Source organism: Lolium perenne, chromosome 1 (assembly GCF_019359855.2).
Source record: "Lolium perenne isolate Kyuss_39 chromosome 1, Kyuss_2.0, whole genome shotgun sequence".
NCBI classification, from domain to species: domain Eukaryota; kingdom Viridiplantae; phylum Streptophyta; class Magnoliopsida; order Poales; family Poaceae; genus Lolium; species Lolium perenne.
The window spans coordinates 196,546,644-196,571,811 of record NC_067244.2 but is presented as its reverse complement, the minus strand read 5'-3'; the positions used below and the strand labels follow the sequence as shown (position 1 = coordinate 196,571,811).

The following is a 25,168-nucleotide window of genomic DNA, read 5'->3' as shown; positions in this document are numbered from 1 at the left end:
ACTTCATTGGACTTGAGCTTCACAGCAGGTTCATCTTCATTTATCAATGACGGAGGTAGTGGTGTAGTAGGGATGTCCTCATCACTTAGTTTGCTTTTTAACCGACAAACTATCTTATAGTTGGTATATGTAGAATGTAGACACAGGGTACATGTATGAAGGAAGGTAGAGTACATAGATAGGTGCAGCTCAGCAGGATCATCGATGAAACAGGCCAACACGCCTGATTTGGTGCGGTATGGTTGGTGCATACTCCCTCCGTTCTAAAATATAAGACGTTTTGGGAGTTTTCCGACCAGGTGAAAACGCTGTGAAAAGACATTCCTACCCCCGCCTAATTTTGGATCTTATCGTTCTCGATCCATCGTCGTCTTCCTCGATCCGGATCTCGGCGGCGGCAGCCTCCGCCCCCAACGCCCTAGCCAGCACCTCCTCCCCCTGCTGGATCCAGCCACGAACCGAATCCATCCAGCGTGCGCCTCAAGCCTACAGAACCGAATCCATACCCGCGCGCGTCAAGCCAATCCATCTGCGCCCGCCGCCGAAATCCATCCGGCTGCGTGCGCGTTGCCGGCAGCTGCACATCGCGAAGCTGCACCTCTCGGAGGCTGGCCATGGGCCCCAAGCAGCAGCACCAGGATGGACCCCGGCCAGTAACTCGTCGGCGTCCATGCACACCGAGCACCCACCTAGCAGAGTGCCATACCGCCGGCAACGCTCAGCACCATAGCCAGCACCTCCATGCTCGGGGAACCTCCAGGCTTCTGCCCGGCAGCATCGTTTCATCTCCTTGGAGATGTCGGCGGCTCCGTCTCAGCTCGCTGCCAGCTCCGCCCGCTCCCAAGGTCGTCAAGGCACCGAAACCTGTCTTTCCTTCCTCAAGAACAATAGTGTTAGCAAAACCAGCATGTCAAGTGCTTTGGCCTTCTTGAAGTCATATCCAAGGAGGGCATGATTACCAACTTGCTCCAGCCCAAGCAAAACTAGTGTCATTTGTTCTGTGACATATTCTCATCAGTGCCAGTATTTTGTGCAATCAATACAAGTGCTGGAGTATTTTTGTGCAAACAATACAAGTGCTACTGGAGCAATCAACATATTAATTGACCTTTTTGACAATAACAAGACCACAATTTCGCTATACATCACAGGAATCTACAGACCCACAAGTCCAAGAACCAGAAACATACTATAAATTTCCTAAGATGTGAGATGTATTTTGGACAGACAATGAGTAAACCGGGCAGGGTACGATCATTGGAATACCGCTAAATGAACATCATACTAAAGAGAACATAAAGTAATCTTCACCCTCACATTCTGGTTATTACCTGGCCCACATTTTTCCAGAGTATCTGTCTCGACAACAGCCACCTCTTCATCAATTACTTCAGCTCGAGAACTCCCTGCAAATTCTTTAACAATCACCAAGTTGATGACGGAGAGGTCCTGGCTGACAATGCAACCATGGAGAGATTTCCTTCTGCGCTCACCATCACACCTTCCGTATTCAGGAAAGCAGGGAGTGCCTGCAATCGATATTAATATGGAATATAAGAAATTGTCTACTTATCATTTACATGCAGTCAAACTCTACTTATCATTTCTAAATTTACTACTGCTACAGCGTTATTCAGAAACAAAAAAACGAATGGGCACCATACCTTATAAGCTGTTCCATGTGCCATTGTCGTTTGTCCAGATGACGATGCTGACCATCTTGTCATTGCCGTTTGCTTCACCATTTCCTTCAACAATAACTGCATGGTAGTGAAAATTACTCCCAAGGAAAATTTAAGAAACTTGCAGCCTAAAACATCGGCTAAAGCTAACTGAACTAACTGAAGAAAATATAGTTGACACCTAACTGAATATAACAAGAGAGTAGGAGAACAAAAGTAGTTGCAGTACTTAGAGATACTTCATGGTAGTATTTTAGAGGAGACGGAGCAAAATCAAGTAAACTTGGTGGACATTCATGGTTGCATTTCCAGGAACTCTGTACATGAGTATACCATCACGCTACCAACATCTTCACAACCCATAAATCCTAAACAACTTGTGTGTAATTACACAGATACTCCAAGTTAGCAATTGACAGTACCTCTCATCCTCCCCAAAGGCCAATTATCCACATTACCGTCCACATTACTAAGCCATAATAGCAAAGGAAGAAAATACTCTGATGTTGTATGTACTAAATTCTCTGATGATCGAGATTCGGACATCTAAAATAATTGTAGCAAAAAGGAGTACTAAGTGAACTCACATATGTGATGATCAAACAATCAGACATCTCCCGCTAGGTGCTATATCAAAGATAACAAATATTCTAGTACATGTGAGCATAAGTTAAGCTAGGCTACAATTTCTGATGAATTTTTCCCTAACCTATTCCTACTGAAGAGTCCATGTTGCACACACAGATATGGGCATATACAGCAATACAAAAGAACAGGGGCTGAAGGAGCGAGGTTACCTCCACGCTGAAGGGGGCTGCACCACCACCACAAACGAGTTGAGCCCTCCTTCCTCCCCACCACCACCATCAAAGAAAGATTGGAGCAACTCGCCAGCATCTTTGTCACAACACCTAGCCAGCCCAGCACCAGCAAATGTGCAACATCATGTCAATTGGACCAGCAGCAGCCAATATGCAACATCGGCAAGAATGTCACCAGCAAATCTAGACCTCAATTGCACCCCTTCTGACAAAGAAGAAAATGACGTGAGCATGAAATTTGTAATACAAATCCATACCGAAATTGAAACTTGGAGTTACTTGATCCATACAGAAACTGAAATTTCGGATTACTTGATCCATACAGAAACTAAGAACATGCCAGACATACTATCTCAATTTTATTTACACAAGGTTCCCCTAAAATATTCTAGACCTCTTGTTTCCAGTAGCAGCGGCAGGTGCAGCAGCCCTCCTCTGATCACTGCTTCCCAATCCTTCTGAAAAAGAATTAACACAGCCAGTCGTTAATCCTTCAAACACAACTAATCGTTGATGGAACTTGCAGTAAGGACCATTGAACAATAAATCTTGCAAAGAAACAGACAAGCATATGCACCTTGAGAAGCAGCCAAGCAGGCGCACCTCGCTGAGAAACTCCCGCACCACTGCCGCGCCTCCAGGACAGTAGCTTCACCGTGATCTCCTGCCGGCCCTCCAGCACAGTCTGAAGCAAAGCGAGAAGGGCAAAGGAGGTGCGGTAGGCTGCGAGGTGCTTGCTTGCCCTGTAGACAGGGCGGAAGCCACCACGGCCAAGCAGATTGTGGTCCGAGAAGCTAGCCTGCAGTGGCGGCCTCCAGCATGGATAGGTCTACGGCTTCACTGGCCCGCCCGCCGCGACTCGCCTGTGCATCGTTGGCGTTCCCCGCAGATCGAGCGCATAAAAGTTTCACCTTTGACATTGAAAGGAAGATGGGGATTCCTGGAGGAGAAAGGGGGCGGTGGGAAGGGAGAGGAAGATGCCGGCCGAGATCGGGAAAATAGGGGCGGTGGCGAGGCGGGCCATGGAGGGCGGCGCGGGCGACGGAGAGGAAGCGGGCGATGGGGGAGAAGGGAGCGGGGGCGAAGCGAAGGAGTGAGCGGTGCCACGCGACCATGGAGCGAATCCTGCGGGCTGCGGGAGGGTAGAATGGGAAACGCGGAAAAAATTTGTTCGTGACAAAATTTCAACGTGAATTCGCCAACGTCTTACATTTCAGAACGGAGGGAGTATATGTCAGTACACATGTCTTCTTGATAACCAGTTACTAGAGATTGGTGCCGAACCTGCCAATAGCCAAAGACTATTGAGAATATAGACATTCAGTTTCCCTTTGTACTCATGCCGACAGCGATTGTCTGATTGTTTAATCAGTCGAACATGTGCTAAAGAATTCAGAAATCAACACAACAACTCCTGATCCGCCCCCGGCTCCTGCAACTACCCTCGCAAACAGTTTCTTGATAGCGTCTTTCTTCTCACCAGCCCCCGAGGCACTTTGGGACAGCGACCGCACAACCTAACGCCCATGGTGGCAACTGACGCTGCAGCCTGTATAATATCACCCACTAGAAACTTTTGGTTTGCTGCCAACCATCATCACACTCAAACCTGCAACTTTGCTAGCAAAGAGAGATAGCATTGATCAGGGTATCATCATACCTGGGATCGATGACGAAGGCAGCTGTTCAGTCCTCATCGGCGCCCGCCATCGCCGCCTTCTTGTTGGTCGCCAAGAAGGCGCGCTTCTCCCCGTTCGTCTTGCTGTCGCTGCTCTTCATGCTCCTCTTCTCCTTCCTGTACGGAGAAGAGCTCGCGGCACTCATCGGCCAGCGGGACCGACCACATTCTTCAGACCTCGACGTCAACCTCAGCGCCGGTGGGCATCAGCAACCGGCCGGTAAGTATCAAGATCGCAGAATTCATTCGGTTGCCAGCTGCGTGGAGTGTGGATTGATCGTTCAGTGTGTTGTGTGACATATCGATTATCAGAGACGGAGGCGGGGTGGACGACGAAGAAGAAGCGATGGCAGGGGAGGTTGCCGTTCGCGGTGAACGAGGAGGACGAAGACGAGGAGTGCGACGTGTTCTCGGGCAGTTGGGTAAAGGACGAGGCGGCGCACCCGCTGTACCGGGAGGAGGAGTGCCCCTACATCCCGCCGCAGCTCACCTGCCAGGCGCAGGGACGGCCCGACAGGGGGTATCAGTCGTGGCGATGGCAGCCGCACGACTGCACCCTCCCCGCGTACGTCTCCCTGTCATTCCAGTTACTGGCCTCTGCTAAATTAATCTCTCAAGGCGTCGTCAGAGATGGTCCAGAAATTCAGTTCGCTCGGCTAAACAATCCTAGAATTTGCTATTTTCGGCTACCAAACACCGACTAGACACGGCAGCAGCAAGCTACTCTTCAGGCTGAAGCATCCGTTGCGTTCGTTTACAACTACAAGTAATTTGCAAATCTGAAGTGTTTGGTTTGGGCGCGATCATGGTGCGCAGGTTCAACGCGACGCAGATGCTGGAGACGCTGCGTGACAAGCGGATGATGTTCGTGGGGGACTCGCTGAACCGCGGGCAGTTCACGTCGATGGTGTGCCTCCTCCAGTCCGCCATCCCGTCGCCGGAGGCCAGGTCGTTCGAGGCGTCCCCGGACCAGCAGCACACCGTGTTCACCGCCAGGGACTACAACGCCACGGTGGAGTTCTACTGGGCGCCCTTCCTACTGCAGTCCAACGCCGATGACGCCGTGCTGCACAAGATCTCCGACCGCACCGTGCGCAACGGCTCCATCGCCCACCACGGCCGCCACTGGGAGGGCGCCGACGTCCTCGTCTTCAACACCTACCTCTGGTGGTGCAGCGGCCTACGCTTCAGGATCATGTATGTACATATGCTATACATTGACTGTTCCCTGCTAATTAATCCGAGTGCAACCTCATTGACACCTGGTAACATAGGAACGGGCCGATCGAGGAGGCGAAGGAGGAGGAGATGGTGTGGGTGTCGACGGAGGAGGCGTACGGCATGGCGTTCCGGGACATGCTGCAGTGGGTCAGGGACAACATGGACTTCAACAGCACCAGGGTCTTCTTCACCAGCATGTCGCCCACCCACGGCAAGTAAGGAACCGACATCACACATGTACATCAAAGTCCTGGATCGCCGTAGTCCGGCACTTGTTTTCCAAGCATAAACTTGTGCGCGGTGCAGGAGCCAGGACTGGGGGGACGCGCCGGGGGGCAACTGCTACAACGAGACGGCGATGATCGAGGACGCCGAGTACTGGGGCACGGACAGCCGGCGGAGCGTCATGCGGGTGATCAGAGAGATCCTCGACGGCGATGGCGCTGACGTGCCCGTGACGTTCCTCAACATCACGCAGCTGTCCATGTACCGCAAGGACGCGCACACCTCCATCTACAAGAAGCAATGGAACCCGCTGACGCCGGAGCAGATCGCCGACCCCAGGACCTACGCCGACTGCGTGCACTGGTGCCTCCCAGGCCTCCAGGACACATGGAACGAGCTCCTCTACACCAAGCTCTTCTATCCTTAACTGCAGTGGCGGGGCCAAGATTTGGAGAGTGTGTATTCAAAATATGAAATGGTACTCTATTCTTTTTTTAGTTTGGTTTTTTTTGGCATGTATAATTGAGTATAGCATAATATATAGTTCTAAGTAGATGTAAAAATATAGAAGATCTGACACAATCTGAGCATAATATCAGAGATTCACAGAGCATATCACAACTTGAAATTGTTCGACATAGATAAGTACCAATCGTTCATCCGGTCAAATAAGCAGCATCTGAAATACCGTATAGGAAACGAAGCAAAATGATACTAGTAAATCTTACAAATTTAAGGATAACTTTCTGATGCTTGAAGACTTGAAACTAGTGATGACCTCTGGCGGTCCGGGGCTTGCGCAGTGCAGAGGAAGAGGGAGGAGGCACAGCGGAGCCTCCGACCAAGCCCTTTGGCGATGAGACGAGGGAGGAGTGGCGGACTAGAGCATCTCTAGCCTAAACATCCCAAACCGCAAACCCTAAACATGTTTTGCAGGCGCAGCCCGGGAACTGGGCTTGCGACGGTTTTCCAGCCCGCAAACAAAAACCGGAAACACAATGTTTATAAAAATCATTCCATAATTTTCAAATGTAGGAACATAATCATGCAAATAGATTGTTTAAAGTACTTAATCACACATGAAACACGGCACAAAAAGAGGATCAAACATCACATCATCAAGGAGGAGACTGATCAAGCATCACCGTTAGTTGCCGGCGCATCGACATGGCCGCCACGACTCGCCGTAGCATCATCACCTCGGGCATTCATGGCAGCAATGGCAGCGCGTGCAGCTTCCCTCATTCGCGCCAAGATCTCTGTCTTTGTAAGATTCCACCACTCAATACGGGCCTCATCCATCTTAGTCGGGTTCATCATCACAGGCGCATTCTCTGCCGTGATGAGCTCGTCCATGGCCCAGTTCTCCTCGGCGTGTGCTCTCCTCTCATCGATGTCTTCTTCTTCCCCAAACTCATCGCCCTCGAGTCGCTCCTCCAAGTCGTGGTTGTAGTCGCCGTAATCCACGAGTGGCGGCGAATCGATTTCGACGGACGCCTCGTTGAGCATGTCAATGTACGACTACGCCGCAACATCAACGACAGGACTTTCGTCGACCACCTTGTGCGCAGCAGCCGATACCAACGGCGCCTTCGCCATCGCCGCCGTCAAAGCTGTCAACGATGCCATCTTGGTTGCGGCTAGCTTCATTGCAGCGGGTTGTTGGCCGGCCGCTTCACCCGCTTGGTCGGAGCGGGAGGGGCAGCGGGTGCGGGAGGGACAACAATAGCGGGAGGGGCGGTGACGACGTGCTGCCCCAGCTGCTTCCGCTTGATGTTGGGGATAACATCTTGATTCGGGGCGTCGACCACGAGCCCCTCGGTGCGCTAGATCCGGCTACGGTGGGTTGAATTGATCTGCGTGGTGCGTTCTGGCCCACGAGCATCGGCGGGTTGACGGCTTCCATCTCGGTGTGAGCGCGCCGCTACGGAGGCCGGAGAGGGGCGGAGGCGACGGAATCGGGGGGCGATTGGTGAGGCGGAAGAGGGAAAGGGAGGAGCTGAATGTTCCTTCGCTCCAATGCGGGGGAGAATATGGGGTTCACGCTTGCACAACCTCGCTAGCCCGGGAACTTGGGGTTTCCGCGGCGCAAAACTGGATGGCACGAATTTTTCTTTTTTGGTATGGAGTCTGATGCGGTGTCTGGACTGGCCTTTTTTCCGCCCAAAGTCGGAAAACGGCGGTTATTATGCGGTTGTAGTCTGTTAGAGATGTATTTAGCATACCAGCCTGCACCGCTGAGAGAAAGTGCGAAAGGATCGAACTCCATCGTCGTCCGTTGACCGGAGTTAGGTTTCAGTCTCGCGGGCGCGTCAGCAACGAAATTGGGGACTGGGCGGAAGGTCGGCGGAACAGAGCACTCCATCCCTTTTTTTCGAAATCATAAATATATATATATATATAAGCAAGCAAGCCGCCTCATTAAAAACCTTCCAGTCCCCTTCGGTACCCTGGTAAGGAAAAGAGTGTGTAAAAAACTTGCTGCTCCAGATCAGAGTATGGCTACATCATTAGCTATTACAGAAACCATAAAACCAGGGGGATCCTCATGCCAAACTACTGACATAGGCCCCTCAGCATGTCTAGCTAAAGATCAGCCGCAACATTGGCTTCTCTAGGACAATGAGCAAATTTGGCAACAGCAAAATTCCTACCAAGGAAGTTGCATTCCTCATATATGGCCGCAGCAGGTCCTAGAGAATTTCCTCCGTCATTCATTGTTTCAATCACCTCAATACAATCAGAATTAATCTCGATTCTATTACATCCAACTTGTCCAGCAAGAAGAAGACCATCATGAAGTCCCATAGCCTCTGCCGACGGCGCATCAGACACAAAAGGGATAGTGCGGTTGCATGCTCCAATAAACATACCCCTATGATCCCTAATGATCGCGCCACAACTCCCTGTACCAGAATTCACGTCATAGCACGCATCAACATTCAGCTTCACATAATCTTCCATAGGTTTGGTCCATCCTTTCCTGACTAGCGAAGACTTTCAAATCTTTGATCGAGAGTAATTCAAAGCCAACGTAGAAATCGCCTGAGCAGTACGGGCAGGCGTTTGGATCATCTCCCCATGGGTAGCTTGGCGGCGTTCCCACCAGATATACCACACAACTATTGCAGCCAAATCATTTCGATCCACATCTGGTAATAGAGGGGCCTTGGCTTGTCTATCACGGAAAAAACCCTCAAGGACTGATGATCCTTGGTCTTCCCTTTCACAAATATGCATCACTACAGACTCCAAACCAAGAAAACCCCAAACCTCTCGGACTCTAGGGCACAAGAAGAAAGCGTGGCGGATACTTTCGCAGTCACCACGACAGAGGGGACATTGGGAGCTATGCTGCATAAAGACCTCCATAAATGAATTTTAATCTTGGCCGGAACATTGAGCGCCCAGTTTGTTTTCCAAAGCGGCAAGGTATAAGAGGAACCATAGTTACTAGTGCGCCGTAGTTTAGCACCATGTTGGAATTCCCACTCTCTGTGGTATGCCGATTTAACTGAAAAAATACCGTTCCTTGAGAGATGCCATGAAACAAAATCCTGCATCATATTAGTTGCCAGCGGAATCTGCAATATCCTTTGGACATCAACGGGCCAGAAAATGTCCCTCAAAATTTCTTCATCCCATGAGCCAGTATCATGATTGATCAATTCGGACACCTTCGTGTAAACCACGTTACCTCTTCGTGTTGAAATTTTCCTCGATGGGCTGCTAGGAACCCAGGGTTCATTCCAAATATTTATCTGTTCACCATCTCCCACTCGCCAAATATATCCTCGCTTAAAAGATTGAAGACCCGCCCAAATACTCTGCCACGTATAAGAACTGGCCTTCTTCAGCTCACAATTTAGCAAATTACATGCGGGATAATACTTAGCCTTTAGAATTCTTGAACACAAGGAATCAGGGTCCGAGATCAACCTCCAACTTTGTTTTGCAAGCAGGGCCAGATTGAAACAATGGAGATCCCTAAAACCCATACCCCCTTCATTCTTAGGAACACACATTTTCCACCACGCAAACCAGTGCATATTCCTTTGTTGGTCATCATCTCCCCACCAGAACTGAGATATTGCTTTGATTATCTCTTTGATGATCTGTTTGGGTAGGTTGAAAACTGACATAGCAAATGCAGGAATGGCCTGAATGACAGCTTTGATCAACACTTCCTTACCTCCAAAAGATAAGTTCTTCATCTTCCAACCACTAAGCAGCTTGTAAACACGATCAATGAGATGTTGGAAACAATCCGATCTATCTACACCAATAAGAGGCGGCAGTCCCAGATACTTATCAGTTATAGCCTCGGTCATAATATTTAGGACAACACAAATATCTGCCTTCACTTCTACTATAGTACACGACTAAAAAATATGCTTGACTTGGCAGCGCTCACCAACTGCCCTGACGTCGAGCAATAATCATCCAGAATCTGCTTTAGTTTTGTAGCATTATCAATATCCGCTCTCAACAAAATAAGGGAATCGTCTGCAAATAACAAATGGGATACCGCCGGCGCAGCTCTGCATACTTTGACGCCTAGGATATTCCCCCTTCCTCTTCATGCAATAACAAGCTCGATAAACCCTCTGTGCATAGCAAGAACAAGTATGGAGAGAGGGGATCCCCTTGCCGGAGCCCCCTCGTGGGATAAATATACTCAGATAAAGAATTATTCAGCCTTACTTGATACCTTACCGAGGAGACACAGGCCATTATAAGATCGACCCGGGCATGATCAAAACCAAGGCATTGCAGAATTTTCTCGAGGAAACGCCATTCGACCCTATCATAGGCTTTTTGCATATCTAGTTTGACTGCACATTGCTGGCGTGCAGTTGGCTTGGGAGTTAGAGATCTCTGTGGTGTAACTTTTCTTCAGGTCCCCGGCAACGGCGCCAGAAAACAGTCGTGATGACGCGTCAAGCACACGCCCGTTGGGAACCCCAAGAGGAAGGTGTGATGCGTACAGCAGCAAGTTTTCCCTCAGTAAGAAACCAAGGTTATCGAACCAGTAGGAGTCAAGGAGCACGTGAAGGTTGTTGGTGGCGGAGTGTAGTGCGGCGCAACACCAGGGATTCCGGCGCCAACGTGGAACCTGCACAACACAATCCAAATACTTTGCCCCAACTTAACTGTGAGGTTGTCAATCTCACCGGCTTGCTGTAAACAAAGGATTAAATGTATAGTGTGGAAGATGATGTTTGTATGCGAAGAACAATAAAGAACAATGTTTGCAGTAGATTGTATTCAATGTAAAAGAATGGACCGGGGTCCACAGTTCACTAGTGGTGTCTCTCCAATAAGAAATAGCATGTTGGGTGAACAAATTACAGTTGGGCAATTGACAAATAAAGAGGGCATAACAATGCACATACATATCATGATGAGTAGTGTGAAATTTAATTGGGCATTACGACAAACTACATAGACCGCTATCCAGCATGCATCTATGCCTAAAAAGTCCACCTTCAGGTTAGCATCCGCACCCCTTCCAGTATTAAGTTGCAAACAACAGACAATTGCATTAAGTATGGTGTGTAATGTAATCAACACAAATATCCTTAGACAAAGCATTGATGTTTTATCCCTAGTGGCCACAGCACATCCACAACCTTAGAACTTTCTGTCACTGTCCCAGATTAAATGGAGGCATGAACCCACTATCGAGCATAAATACTCCCTCTTGGAGTTACAAGTATCAACTTGGCCAGAGCCTCTACTAGCAACGGAGAGCATGCAAGATCTTAAACAACACATATATGATAGATTGATAATCAACATAACATAGTATTCCATATTCATCGGATCCCAACAAACACAACATGTAGCATTACAAATAGATGATCTTGATCATGTTAGGCAACTCACAAGATCGAACAATGATAGCACAATGAGGAGAAGATGACCATCTAGCTACTGCTATGGACCCATAGTCCAGGGGTGAACTACTCACACATCAATCCGGATGCGATCATGGTGATGAAGAGTCCTCCGGGAGATGATTCCCCTCTCCGGCAGGGTGCCGGAGGCAATCTCCTGAATGCCCCGAGATGGGATTGGCGGCGGCGGCGTCTCTGGAAGGTTTTCCGTATCGTGGCTCTCGGTACTGGGGTATTCACGACAAAGGCTTTAAGTAGGCGGAAGGGTAGGTTTAGAGGCGACGCGAGGGTCCCACACGCCAGGGCAGCGCGGGCCCACCCTTGGTCGCGCGGCCCTGTTGTGGCGGCGCCTCGTCGCCCCACTTCATAATCCTTTCGGTCTTCTGGAAGTTTCGTGGAAAAATAAGACCCTGGGCGTTGATTTCGTCCAATTCTGAGAATATTTCCTTTGTAGGATTTCTGAAACCAAAAACAGCAGAAAACATCAACTGGCTCTTCGGCATCTTGTCAATAGGTTAGTGCCGGAAAATGCATAAATATGACATAAAGTGTGTATAAAACATGTGAGTATCATCATAAAAGTAGCATGGAACATAAGAAATTGTAGATACGTTTGAGACGTATCACACATGTACCAAATTTCCCCACCTTCTTATTCTTTATAGCATGGTAGTACTCATACGCCACCAAGATATTGTCCATAATTAGGCGCCCAGGTACAAAAGCACTTTGTGTTGGTGCAATAATATCTGGCAATAGATTTTTCAGCCTCTGAGCAAGCAATTTAGAGATCACCTTATACACCACATTACACAAAGAGATCGGTCTAAACTGAGTGATAAACTTTGGGTTCTCAATTTTTGGGATCAAAACCAGAGTGGTATCATTCCAGCCCTCTGGTATTTTATGTGAATTCACATCCGATAAAACCTCATCCGTAAGATCTTCCCCCATAATATGCCAAAAACTCTTATAGAAAACTGCATGAAGGCCATATGGACCCGGTGCCTTCAGATCTCCTATATTAAACATAGCTTCTTTTGACTTCCTCTCTAGTATAAGGTGCCATAAGAATGTCGTTCATTACTTGAGAGACACATGGTTTCACAGTATCCAAAACATGTTGTAACGGAAACTGTACCTCCGACGTGAAAAGATTATCAAAATATTCGGACGCCATCAGAAGTAGTTGATCCTGGTCATCAATAGTATCTCCGTTTGCATTTTTAAATTCTTTGATAAAATTCCGCTTCCTCCTGGCCGTAGCTGATCTATGAAAGAAAGCAGTGTTTTGATCGCCGTGGCACAACCAATTTACTCTGCCTCTCTGTACACAATAAAGCTCTTCTTGTTCCAGGAGGTTCTCCATCTTAAGCTGAATCTCCTTCTGTTTAGCTATTGATTCGTCCATAAGCGCTCCAGTCATAACAACATTCAGTTCCTTTTGCAATTCACGTAATCTCATCCTAGGTCCCTTCAAATTTTCCTTGTCTCACAAGTGGAGGGCCTCATGGACCTCTTGTGTATGAGCACTCAGCGATGCCTCAGCGTGCATGACCTTTGCCTTCTCCCATGCAGTTTCGATAATACTCTCCACAGATTCTTCACACAACCATCTCGCCTCAAATTTCATCGGGGCCTTCTAGTAATAAGAATTTAAACCCGAGTTGAATTTTGTATTGATCAACACCGGTCTGTGATCGGACTTACCGAAATCCTCATTAACCACCCCCGCCAGAGGAAACATTAGAGACCAGCTTGAGTTACACACAGCCCGATCCAATCTTTCCCTAATCTTTCCTCGTCTCCACGTGAATATGTCTCCGTTAAACCCATATCTTCCAGATTACAGTCCTCCAACGTAGATCGGAAAGCTTGCATGCACCTTTGGGGGTGGGCGTTTCCCCCCTCTTTCTCTGCTCCATATAAAATTTCGTTGAAATCGCCTAGCATAACCCAAGGCAGATCAACAGCAGTGATACGTCTCCAATGTATCTATAATTTCTGATGTTCCATGCTTGTTTTATGACAATACCTACATGTTTTGTTCACACTTTATATCGTTTTTATGCGTTTTCCGGAACTAACCTATTGACGAGATGCCGAAGTGCCAGTTCCTGTTTTCTGCTGTTTTTGGTTTCAGAAATCCTAGTAAGGAAATATTATCGGAATTGGACGAAATCAACGCCCAGTATCTTATATTTCAAGGAAGCTTCCAGAGCACCGAAGAGGGGCCAGAGGATAGGCCCAGGGCCAACACACGTGGTGGCGGCGCGGCCAAGGGGGGGGGGGCGCCCCCCTGGTGTGTGGCTGCCCCGTGGCCCTTCCGACTCCGACTCTTCGCCTATTTAAGCCTCCCTGACCTAAATCTTCGAGACGAATAAGCCACGGTACGAGAAACCTTCCAGAGCCGCCGCCATCGCGAAGCCAAGATCTGGGGGACAAGAGTCTCTGTTCCGGCACGCCGCCGGGATGGGGAAGTGCCCCCGGAAGGCATCTCCATCGACACCACCGCCATCTTCATCACCGCTGCTGTCTCCCATGAGGAGGAAGTAGTTCTCCATCGAGGCTAAGGGTTGTACCGGTAGCTATGTGGTTAATCTCTCTCTCCCATGTACTTCAATACAATGATCTCATGAGCTGCCTTAGATGATTGAGATTCATATGATGAGCTTTGTATCACTATTAATCTATGTGCTACTCTAGTGATGTTATTAAAGTACTCTATTCCTCCTCCATGATGTAATGGTGACAGTGTATGCATCATGTAGTACTTGGCGTAGTTTATGATTGTAATCTCTTGTAGATTATGAAGTTAACTATTACTATGATAGTATTGATGTGATCTATTCCTCCTTTCATAGTCTGACGGTGACAGTGTGCATGCTATGTTAGTACTCGGTATAATTGCGTTGGTCTATCATGCACTCTAAGGTTACTTAAATATGAACATCGAATGTTGTGGAGCTTGTTAACTCCGGCATTGAGGTTCTCCTGTAGCCCTACACAATTAATGGTGTTTGTCATCCAACAAGAGAGTGTAGAGTGGTTTTATTATGTGATCAATGTTGAGAGTGTCCACTAGTGAAAGTATGATCCCTAGGCCTTGTTTCCAAATACTGCAATCATCGCTTATTTATTGTTCTACTGCATCTTTACTTCCTGCAATATTACCGCCATCAACTGCACGCCAGCAAGCTATTTTCTGGTGCCGTTACTACTGCTCATATTCATTCATATTACTTGTATTTCACTATCTCTTCGCCGAACTAGTGCACCTATACATCTGACAAGTGTATTAGGTGTGTTGGGGACACAAGAGACTTCTTGTATCGTGATTGCAGGGTTGCTTGAGAGGGATATCTTTGACCTGTTCCTCCCTGAGTTCGATAAACCTTGGGTGATCCACTTAAGGGAAAACTTGCTGCTGTTCTACAAACCTCTGCTCTTGGAGGCCCAACACTGTCTACAGGAAAAGAAGTGTGAGTAGACATCAAGCTATTTTCTGGCGCCGTTGCCGGGGAGGAAAGGTAAAAGGCACTCACACTCCGGTCCCAGGTAACTAAGTTATTTTCTGGCGCCGTTGTAAGTGCTCGAAGCTATTTCCTTTAGATCCTGCAATTGCATCTTTTTGTTTCTTGTTTTTCACTAGTTAGGCATAATGGAAAGCAACTATGAGCTTTTTAATCTATTTCTTGAGTTAAGACATGGATTGTTTGATGCGAAAATTAAAAAACCTATGGAACCTTATTTGCATGCTAGTAGCAATGATATTAGTATGAACGCTTTGAACACCATTGTTGCTAATTAATGCTATGGAAAATTCTAAGCTTGGGGAAGCTGGCTTTGATGAGTATGATATTTTTAGTCCCCCAAGCATTGAGGAGAAAATTTTCTTTGATGATACTTTGCCTCCTATTTATGATGATTATAATGATAGTGGTCTTTTAGTGCCGCCTACTATGGAGATTAAATTTTATTATGATTATACTATGCCTCCTACACTTGATGAGAATAATAATGATAGCTACTTTATTGAATTTGCTCCCACTATTACTAATAAAATTGATTATGCTTATGTGGAGAGTAGTAATAATTTTATGCATGTAACTCATGATAAAAATGCTTTATGTGATAGTTATATTGTTGAGTTTGTTCATGATGCTACTAAAAATCTTTATGAGAGAGGAAAATATGGTTGTAGAAATTTTCATGTAACTAAAACACCTCTCTATATGCTGAAATTTTTGAAGCTACACTTGTTTTATCTTCCTATGTTTGTCACTTTGTTTTTCATGAATTCATATGTGTACAAGATTCCTTTTCATAGAAAGTGGGTTAGGCTTAAATTTGTTTTGAATTTGCCTTTTGATGCTCTCTTTTGCTTCAACTCTTATTTCTTGCGAGTGCATCATTAAAATTGCTGAGCCCATCTTAATGGCTATAAAGAAAGCACTTCTTGGGTGATACGCGTACAGCACGCGTCCGTTGGGAACCCCAAGAGGAAGGTGTGATGCGTACAGCGGCAAGTTTTCCCTCAGTAAGAAACCAAGGTTTATCGAACCAGTAGGAGCCAAGAAGCACGTTGAAGGTTGATGGCGGCGAGATGTAGTGTGGCGCAACACCAGGAATTCCGGCGCCAACGTGGAACCTGCACAACACAACCAAAGTACTTTGCCCCAACGAAACAGTGAGGTTGTCAATCTCACCGGCTTGCTGTAACAAAGGATTAGATGTATAGTGTGGATGATGATTGTTTGCAGAGAACAGTAGAACAATTGCAGTAGATTGTATTTTAGATGTAAAGAATGGACCGGGGTCCACAGTTCACTAGTGGTGTCTCTCCCATAAGATAAATAGCATGTTGGGTGAACAAATTACAGTTGGGCAATTGACAAATAAAGAGGGCATGACCATGCACATACATGATATGATGAGTATAGTGAGATTTAATTGGGCATTACGACAAAGTACATAGACCGCTATCCAGCATGCATCTATGCCTAAAAAGTCCACCTTCAGGTTATCATCCGAACCCCTTCCAGTATTAAGTTGAAAACAACAGACAATTGCATTAAGTATGGTGCGTAATGTAATCAATAACTACATCCTCGGACATAGCATCAATGTTTTATCCTAGTGGCAACAGTACATCCATAACCTTAGAGGTTTCTGTCACTCCCCCAGATTTACGGAGACATGTACCCACTATCGAGCATAAATACCCCCTCTTGGAGTTAAGAGTAAAAACTTGGCCAGAGCCTCTACTAATAACAGAGAGCATGCAAGATCATAAACAACACATAGATAATAGATTGATAATCAACATAACATAGTATTCTCTATTCATCGGATCCCAACAAACACAACATATAGCATTACAGATAGATGATCTTGATCATGTTCGGCAGCTCACAAGATCCGACAATGAAGCACATAAGGAGAAGACAACCATCTAGCTACTGCTATGGACCCATAGTCCAGGGGTAGACTACTCACTCATCACTCCGGAGGCGACCATGGCGGTGTAGAGTCCTCCGGGAGATGAATCCCCTCTCCGGCAGGGTGCCGGAGGCGATCTCCTGAATCCCCCGAGATGGGATTGGCGGCGGCGTCTCTGGAAGGTTTTCCGTATCGTGGCTCTCGGTACTGGGGGTTTCGCGACGAAGGCTATTTGTAGGCGGAAGGGCAGGTCAAGGGGCGTCACGAGGGGCCCACACCATAGGGTGGCGCGGCCAGGGCTTGGGCCGCGCCGCCCTATCATCTGGCCGCCTCGTGGCCCCACTTCGTTAGCTCTCCGGTCTTCTGGAAGCTTCGTGTGAAAATAGGCCCCTGGGCGTTGATTTCGTCCAATTCCGAGAATATTTCCTTACTAGGATTTCTGAAACCAAAAACAGCAGAAAACAGCAACTGGCTCTTCGGCATCTCGTTAATAGGTTAGTTCCAGAAAATGCATAAATATGACATAAAGTATGCATAAAACATGTAGATATCATCAATAATGTGGCATGGAACATAAGAAATTATCGATACGTCGGAGACGTATCAGCATCCCCAAGCTTAGTTTCTGCTCGTCCCGAGCAGGTAAACGATAACAAAGATAATTTCTGGAGTGACATGCCATCATAACCTTGATCATACTATTGTAAGCATATGTAATGAATGCAGCGATCCAAACAATGTAAATGACATGAGTAAACAAATGAATCATATAGCAAAGACTTTTCATGAATAGTACTTCAAGACAAGCATCAATAAGTCTTGCATAAGAGTTAACTCATAAAGCAATAATTCATAGTAGAGATATTGAATCAATGCACAGTTCACACAAAGTAAGATTAAGTTTCAGCGGTTGCTTTCAACTTATAACATGTATATCTCATGGATAGTTGTCAATGTAAAGTAATATAACAAGTGCAATATGCAAGTATGTAGGAATCAATGCACAGTTCACACAAGTGTTTGCTTCTTGAGGTGGAGAGAAATAGGTGAACTGACTCAACATAAAAGTAAAAGAAAGGTCCTTCAAAGATGAAAGCATCGATTGCTATATTTGTGCTAGAGCTTTAGTTTTGAAAACAAGAAACAATTTTGTCAACGGTAGTAATAAAGCATATGTGTTATGTAAATTATATCTTACAAGTTGCAAGCCTCATGCATAGTATACTAACAGTGCCCGCACCTTGTCCTAATTAGCTTGGATTACCGGGATTATCGCAATGCACATGTTTTAACCAAGTGTCACAAAGGGGTACCTCTATGCCGCCTGTACAAAGGTCTAAGGACAAAGCTCGCATCGGATTTCTCGCTATTGATTATTCTCAACTTAGACATCCATACCGGGACAACATAGACAACAGATAATGGACTCCTCTTTAATGCATAATCATTCAGCAATTATTAATTTTCTCATATGAGATTGAGGATATTTGTCCAAAACTGAAACTTCCACCATGGATCATGGCTTTAGTTAGCGGCCCAATGTTCTTCTCTAACAATATGCAATGCTCTAACCATTCTGGTGGTAAATCTCCCTTACTTCAGACAAGACGATCATGCATAGCAACTCACATGATATTCAACAAAGAGTAGTTGATGGCGTCCCCAGGAACATGGTTATCGCACAACAAGCAACTTAATAAGAGATAAAATGCATAAGTACATATTCAATACCACAATAGTTTTTAGGCTATTTGTCCCATGAGCTATGTATTGTAAAGATGAAGAATAGAAATTTAAAGGTAGCACTCAAGCAATTTACTTTGGAATGGCGGAGAAATACCATGCAGTAGGTAGGTATGGTGGACACAAATGGCATAGTGGTTGGCTCAAGGATTTTGGATGCATGAGAAGTATTCCCTCTCAATACAAGGTTTAGGCTAGCAAGGTTATTTGAAACAAACACAAGGATGAAGCGGTGCAGCAAAACTCACATAAAAGACATATTGTAAGCATTATAAGACTCTACACCGTCTTCCTTGTTGTTCAAACTCAATACTAGAAATTATCTAGACTTTTAGAGAGACCAATTATGCAAACCAAATTTTAGCATGCTCTATGTATTTCTTCATTAATAGGTGCAAAGTGTATGATGCAAGAGCTTAAACACGAGCACAACAATTGCCAAGTATCACATTATCCAAGACATTTTAGCAATTACTACATGTAACATTTTCCAATTCCAACCATATAACATTTTAACGAAGAAGAAACTTCGCCATGAATATTATGAGTAAAGCCTAAGGACATATTTGTCCATATGCAACAGCGGAGCGTGTCTCTCTCCCACACAATGAATGCTAGGATCCATTTTATTCAAACAAAACAAAAACAAAAACAAACCGACGCTCCAAGCAAAGCACATAAGATTTGATGGAATAAAAATATAGTTTCAGGGGAGGAACCTGATAATGTTGTCGATGAAGAAGGGGATGCCTTGGGCATCCCCAAGCTTAGACGCTTGAGTCTTCTTGATATATGCAGGGGTGAACCACCGGGGCATCCCCAAGCTTAGAGCTTTCAATCTCCTTGATCATGTTGTATCATCTCCCTCTCTTGATCCTTGAAAACTTCCTCCACACTAAACTCAAAACAACTCATTAGAGGGTTAGTGCACAATCAAAATATACATGTTCAGAGTTGACATAATCATTCTTAACACTTCTGGACATTGCACAAAGCTACTGAAAGTCAATGGAATTGAAAAATCCATCAAGCACAGCAAAACAGGCAATGCGAAATAAAAGGCAGAATCTGTCAAAACAGAACAGTTCGTAAAGACGAATTTTATTGAGGCACCAGACTTGCTCAAATGAAAATTCTCAAATTGAATGAAAGTTGCGTACATATCTGAGGATCACTCACGTAAATTGGCATAATTTTCTGAGTTACCTACAGAGAATTTGGCCCAGATTCGTGACAGCAAAGAAATATGATTCTGCGCAGTAATCCAAATCTAGTATGAACCTTACTATCAACGACTTTACTTGGCACTGAAACAGATTGAATAGCGGGAGGCTTGATGGCTCTCCTCGTCTCAACATACACGTATATATATCGATGGATCAACTTGAGTTACAAGTTAACTTGAGAGATAAGACTAAACCCTAACCACCACAATCTGGCCTGATGGGCCTAGTATGTCGGTTGCCTAACACGCCCCCGCAGTCTGAACTAGGAGGGTAGTCGACGTGAAGACTGGATCTGAATTCCTGGAACAATGCTGTAGGTAGCCCCTTGGTGAATATATCGGCATACTGAGAGCTGGAGGGTACATGAAGAACACAGACAGCTCCAATGGCCACCTTCTCCCGTACAAAGTGTATGTCCAGCTCAATGTGCTTTGTCCTGCGATGTTGAACCGGGTTGGCGGAAAGATATACTGCGCTGACATTGTCGCAATAAACAATAGTAGCAGTGTGCACTGGACGACGAAGCTCCTGGAGAAGATGGCGCAGCCAACAGGTTTCAGCAACGACAGAGGCGACGCCACGGTATTCTGCCTCAGCACTCGAGCGTGAAACCGTGGGTTGCCGGCGAGAGGACCAAGACACCAAGTTATCACCCAGATATACACAGAACCCTGAAGTGGACCGTCTTGTATCCGGGCATCCAGCCCAATCGGCATCCGAGTAGGCAACCATTTGGTGGGAGGAAGTGGAGTGAAGGACAAGACCAAGATCGATGGTGCCCTTTAGGTATCGAAGAATGCGTTTAATTAGTTGGAAGTGAGAATCACGGGGATCATGCATATGGAGGCAAATTTTTTGGACAGCATAGGAAATTTCGGGTCGGGTGAGAGTAATATATTGAAGAGCCCCGGTAAGGCTGCGATAGAGAAAAGGATCGGAAAAGGGTTGGCCGCAAGAGGCAGCGAGTTTAGGTTTAGTGTCTATGGGAGTAGAGGAGGGTTGGCAATCACGCATTCCGGCGCGAGATAAGATGTCTAGTATGTATTGACGTTGGGAGAGATGTAGGGTGGTGGGAGTGCGAGTGACGTAAATGCCTAGGAAGTGATGTAGGGGTCCGAGGTCTTTCATGGCAAAGGCAGAGGCAAGAGTGGTGATGATATGACGAAGGAGAGGGGTGGAAGAAGCTGTGAGAATGATGTCGTCGACATATAGAAGTAGATAGGCTGTGCCGTGTGTGTGATGATAGGTAAAGAGAGAGGCATCGGATTTTGAGTCAACAAAACCGATTGTGCGCGCATGGGAGGCGAAACGCTGGAACCAGGAGCGCGGAGCCTGCTTTAGGCCATATAGTGATTTTTGAAGACGACAGACATGGTTTGGAAAATTTGGATTGAGAAACCCAGAGGGTTGTTGGCTGTAGACTTCTTCGGTAAGATCGCCATGAAGAAAGGCATTTTTGACATCGAGTTGATGTACTAGCCATTGTTGGGAGATAGCTAGAGAAAGAACGACACGAATGGTGGCGGGTTTCACTACGGGGCTAAAAGTCTCGTCAAAATCGACGCCGGGCTGTTGGGTGAAACCTCGGACTACCCAGCGAGCTTTATGGCGAGCAAGAGAGCCATCCGCATTATGCTTGTGGTGAAAGATCCATTTGCCGGAGACGATGTTGGCGCCTGGAGGAGGGGGTACTAGGGACCATGTGTTGTTGTGCATGAGGGCATCATATTCTTCCTGCATAGCCTGACGCCAGGCAGGATCACGTAGTGCAATGAGATAGTTATGCGGAATGGGAGAGGAGTGAATGGCAGAGAGGTTTAGTTTGTCTATGGGTGGAGGAAGGCTGCCGGTGGAGCTGCGTGTGCGGTGATAGACTGGAGGGTTGGTAGGCGGAGCAGTGGGTCGGGGCTGGCTGGGACGTCGGGTGTAAACGAGGAGGGGTTTTGGATGGGTGTCCGCAACACGGTATGTGTTGTCCCGGGCAGGAGAAGGAGCGGTCGGAGAAGGAGCAGCCGGAGACGAGTCGGCGGCGTCAACAGAAGGGCTTGGCGAAACATTGGTGGCTGCGGTTATTGGTGGAGATGTTGTATCAATGGTGGGCTGACGATATGCTAGGTGATGGTGAAGAAAGTCGGTATTATTTGGAGGGGTGGAGTCGGTGGGTTCGGTAGAGTAGGGAAATGTGTGTTCATCAAAGGTGACGTGTCTAGATATGATTATTTTGCGAGTAGTGAGATCGAGACAGCGATAGCCACGATGCTGAGAGGGGTATCCAAGGAAAATACATTTGGTGGCTCTAGGAGAAAGTTTGTTTTTGGCGGTTGAGAAGGTGTTGACATAACAGAGGCAGCCGAAAACGCGGAGATCTTGGTATCGCGGTGTGCGGCCGTATAAGGAGAAATATGGTGTAGTTTGCGGTTGGGAGGAGGTGGGACGAATGTTGATGAGATAGGTGGCGGTATGGAGTGCCTCAGCCCAGAAGGATGGTGGCAGCGATGCTTGGAAGAGGAGGGTACGAATGACGTCGTTAGTGGTGCGAATGGCGCGCTCGGCCTTGCCATTTTGTTGGGATGTATACGGACATGAGAATCGATAGATGATGCCGTGGGTAGTGCAGAAGGTGTGTAGGTTGGAGTTATCAAATTCTTTTCCGTTGTCACATTGGATGGATAAAATAGACAGTTGAAATTAGGTGGTGATGAGAGCATGAAAGGCGACAAAGGTAGCATACACTTCAGATTTTTTGCGTAAGGGAAAACTCCAGAAATATTGGGTGAAATCATCGACTATAATGAGATAGTAGCAATATCCAGAAGTGCTAGGGATAGGTGAAGTCCACAAATCACAATGCAAACGTTCGAAAGGTCTAAAGGTTCTAGATGCCGAAGAATAAAAGGGTTTCCTAACATTTTTCCCTAGTTGGCAAGCATGACACAGGGTGGTGCTTGGCTTATTATGGCAAGTATGTGGAGCAAGGCGCGACATGGTGGAGCTTCCGGGATGGCCGAGGCGACGGTGCCAAAGATCGGGGTGTTGGTGTAGGACGAAGGCGACATGATGGAGAGCTTGGCACATGGAGTAGAGTGGACCGGAGCTATTGCATCGAAGCATCACGGTCCCGGTGAGAAGATCCTTCACAGAGAAACCATAAGGGTCAAATTGAATGGAACAATGGTTATCGATAGTGAATTGCCGAACAGAAATCAGATTTTTAATAATGTTAGGAACAACAAGAATATTATTTAGATAGAGAGGTTTGGAGGGTGAATGGATGGTTGTGGAGCCGGTATGTGTGGTGGGGATAGAGGAGCCATTGCCAACAGTGACAGTTTGGGAGGAGCAAGGTTTGAGGGAGGATAGGTTACCGGGGTCGGATGCCATGTGGGAGGATGCTCCAGAATCCATGTACCAGTCGCCTCCTGAGAGTTGCATATTGTTCAGGGCGTTGACGAGGGCAGGGTCCAAGGCCGGTTGGTTGTAGCTCGGTGGCGGTGTCGGCTGAGGACCGTAGCTGGTGGAGGGCTGCCCGTATGCAGCATAGGCCTGCGGCGCAGGGAAGCTGGGGCGCGGACCAAGTACTCCAGGGGCAGGAGCAGACCATGGCCGAGGGGACCAGGGTGGCTGCTGCCATGGTGCCTGGGGCTGCTGCTGAAGGTTGGCACGAGTGGGAGCGCCCGTCCACGGATTGTACTGCCAGGGGGAGTCGGTGCGACCGCGTCCACGCCCGCCGCGGCCACCTCCGCGACCGCGGCCGCCACGGTAGTTGTTGTTGGCGTAGAGTTGGCCGGTGCCACGGCCGACGCCTCCTGCGCCCCCGGGCGCTGATGGTGGTGGTGGTGGTGGAGGCCGAGGCCCGCCAGGCGGCGGCTGCACGCTCTGGCCGCAAGCCCAGAGTGCCGTGGCTGCGGCGTTTTTGACGTCGGTCTTCTTCTGCGTCTCTTCGAGGAGGAGGGCGGACCGGGTCTGCAGGAACGTGGGGAAGGGCACCTGAAACGGCAGAAACGAACGAAGATGCGCATAATTCTCGTTAAGACCTCGGAGGAGGGTGAGCACGAGATTCTCGTCGGAGATGGGCTGCCCGACGTCGCCAAGAGAGTCGGCGAGGGCCTTGAGCTTGGCGCAGTAGTCGCTGATGGAGAGGTCCCCCTGCGGTGTGTTGCGGAAGTCAGCCTCCAACTGAATGGCACGGTGCTTTTTGTTGTCGTGGAAGAGGTCCTCGATGGCGCCCCAGATGGTGCGGGCGGTGGCGCCGGGACGCATGACGATGTTGAGGAGGTCGACGGAGACGGAGCCGTAGATCCAGGAGAGGACGGTGTAGTCGTCGCGGCCCCAGGGGGAGTCGGGGCCGGTGTCGGATGGAGTGGACTTGCCCGTGACGTGGGCGGTGAGACCGTAGCGACCGAGGGCGACGAGGAAGAGCTCGCGCCAGCTCGTGTAGTTGCCGTCATCGAAGCTCAGGGTGATGGGCACATGCAGTTTGATGGTGGTGGCGTAAGTGTTGGGGTTGGAGGTCTGGGCGGTGGTAGGGTTTTGGATGGGAGAGGTGAGTGCAGCAGTGGGGTTGGGTGGGTTGGCGGTGTTGAGTTGGTTGGCAGCGGTGAGCTGCTGATTGAGGGCGGCTTCGCGGGCGTCGAGGGCAGCGGTGCGATCCGCGAGCTCGCGCTCCTTGGCGGCGATTTCATCAGGTGTCATGGTGGGGAGGCGAGAGGAGGGAGAAGAGGTGTAGGTTTAGGGTTTTGGGGAGAGCCAGCGGCGGCGGCTAGGAGAGGGGAAGGGTGACCCGCTCTGATACCATGAAACAGATTGAATAGCGGGAGGCTTGATGGCTCTCCTCGTCTCAACATACACGTATATATATCGATGGATCAACTTGAGTTACAAGTTAACTTGAGAGATAAGACTAAACCCTAACCGCCACAATCTGGCCTGATGGGCCTAGTATGTCGGTTGCCTAACAGGCACAACAATGCACAAAACTAAGATAAGGAGAGGTTGCTACAGTAGTAAACAACTTCCAAGACTCAAATATAAAATAAAAATACTGTAGTAAAAACATGGGTTGTCTCCCATAAGCGCTTTTCTTTAACGCCTTTCAGCTAGGCGCAGAAAGTGTGTATCAAGTATTATCAAAATATGGAGCATCTACAGCGGGGTGTGGAGTTTTCTCAACCATGCATAGTATATTGGATACATAAGTTTCAGCGGCTCCCTTTTCATTAGTCTTGGGCTT

At 47.6% G+C, this 25,168-nt stretch overlaps 3 protein-coding genes across 3 annotated transcripts; 1 reads left to right on the top strand and 2 right to left on the bottom strand.

Annotated features, from left to right (window-relative positions):
* The first annotated feature begins 4,044 nt into the window (after positions 1-4,044).
* On the top strand, positions 4,045-6,240 carry LOC127317755 (probable xylan O-acetyltransferase 9). Its single transcript, XM_051348356.2, has 5 exons — positions 4,045-4,401; positions 4,494-4,746; positions 4,998-5,378; positions 5,456-5,617; positions 5,709-6,240. The coding sequence occupies exons 1-5, from the start codon at positions 4,173-4,175 to the stop codon at positions 6,052-6,054; spliced, it is 1,371 nt and encodes a 456-aa protein (XP_051204316.1). The 5' UTR covers positions 4,045-4,172; the 3' UTR covers positions 6,055-6,240.
* A 1,973-nt stretch (positions 6,241-8,213) lies between these two features.
* On the bottom strand, positions 8,214-8,591 carry LOC139833701 (uncharacterized). Its single transcript, XM_071824043.1, has one exon. The coding sequence runs from the start codon at positions 8,589-8,591 to the stop codon at positions 8,214-8,216; it is 378 nt and encodes a 125-aa protein (XP_071680144.1).
* An 11,542-nt stretch (positions 8,592-20,133) lies between these two features.
* On the bottom strand, positions 20,134-24,634 carry LOC127336067 (uncharacterized). Its single transcript, XM_051362836.2, has 2 exons — positions 23,304-24,634; positions 20,134-20,408 (listed from the first exon to the last, which is right to left on the bottom strand). The coding sequence occupies exons 1-2, from the start codon at positions 24,628-24,630 to the stop codon at positions 20,134-20,136; spliced, it is 1,602 nt and encodes a 533-aa protein (XP_051218796.1). The 5' UTR covers positions 24,631-24,634.
* Between the last annotated feature and the right edge of the window lie 534 nt (positions 24,635-25,168).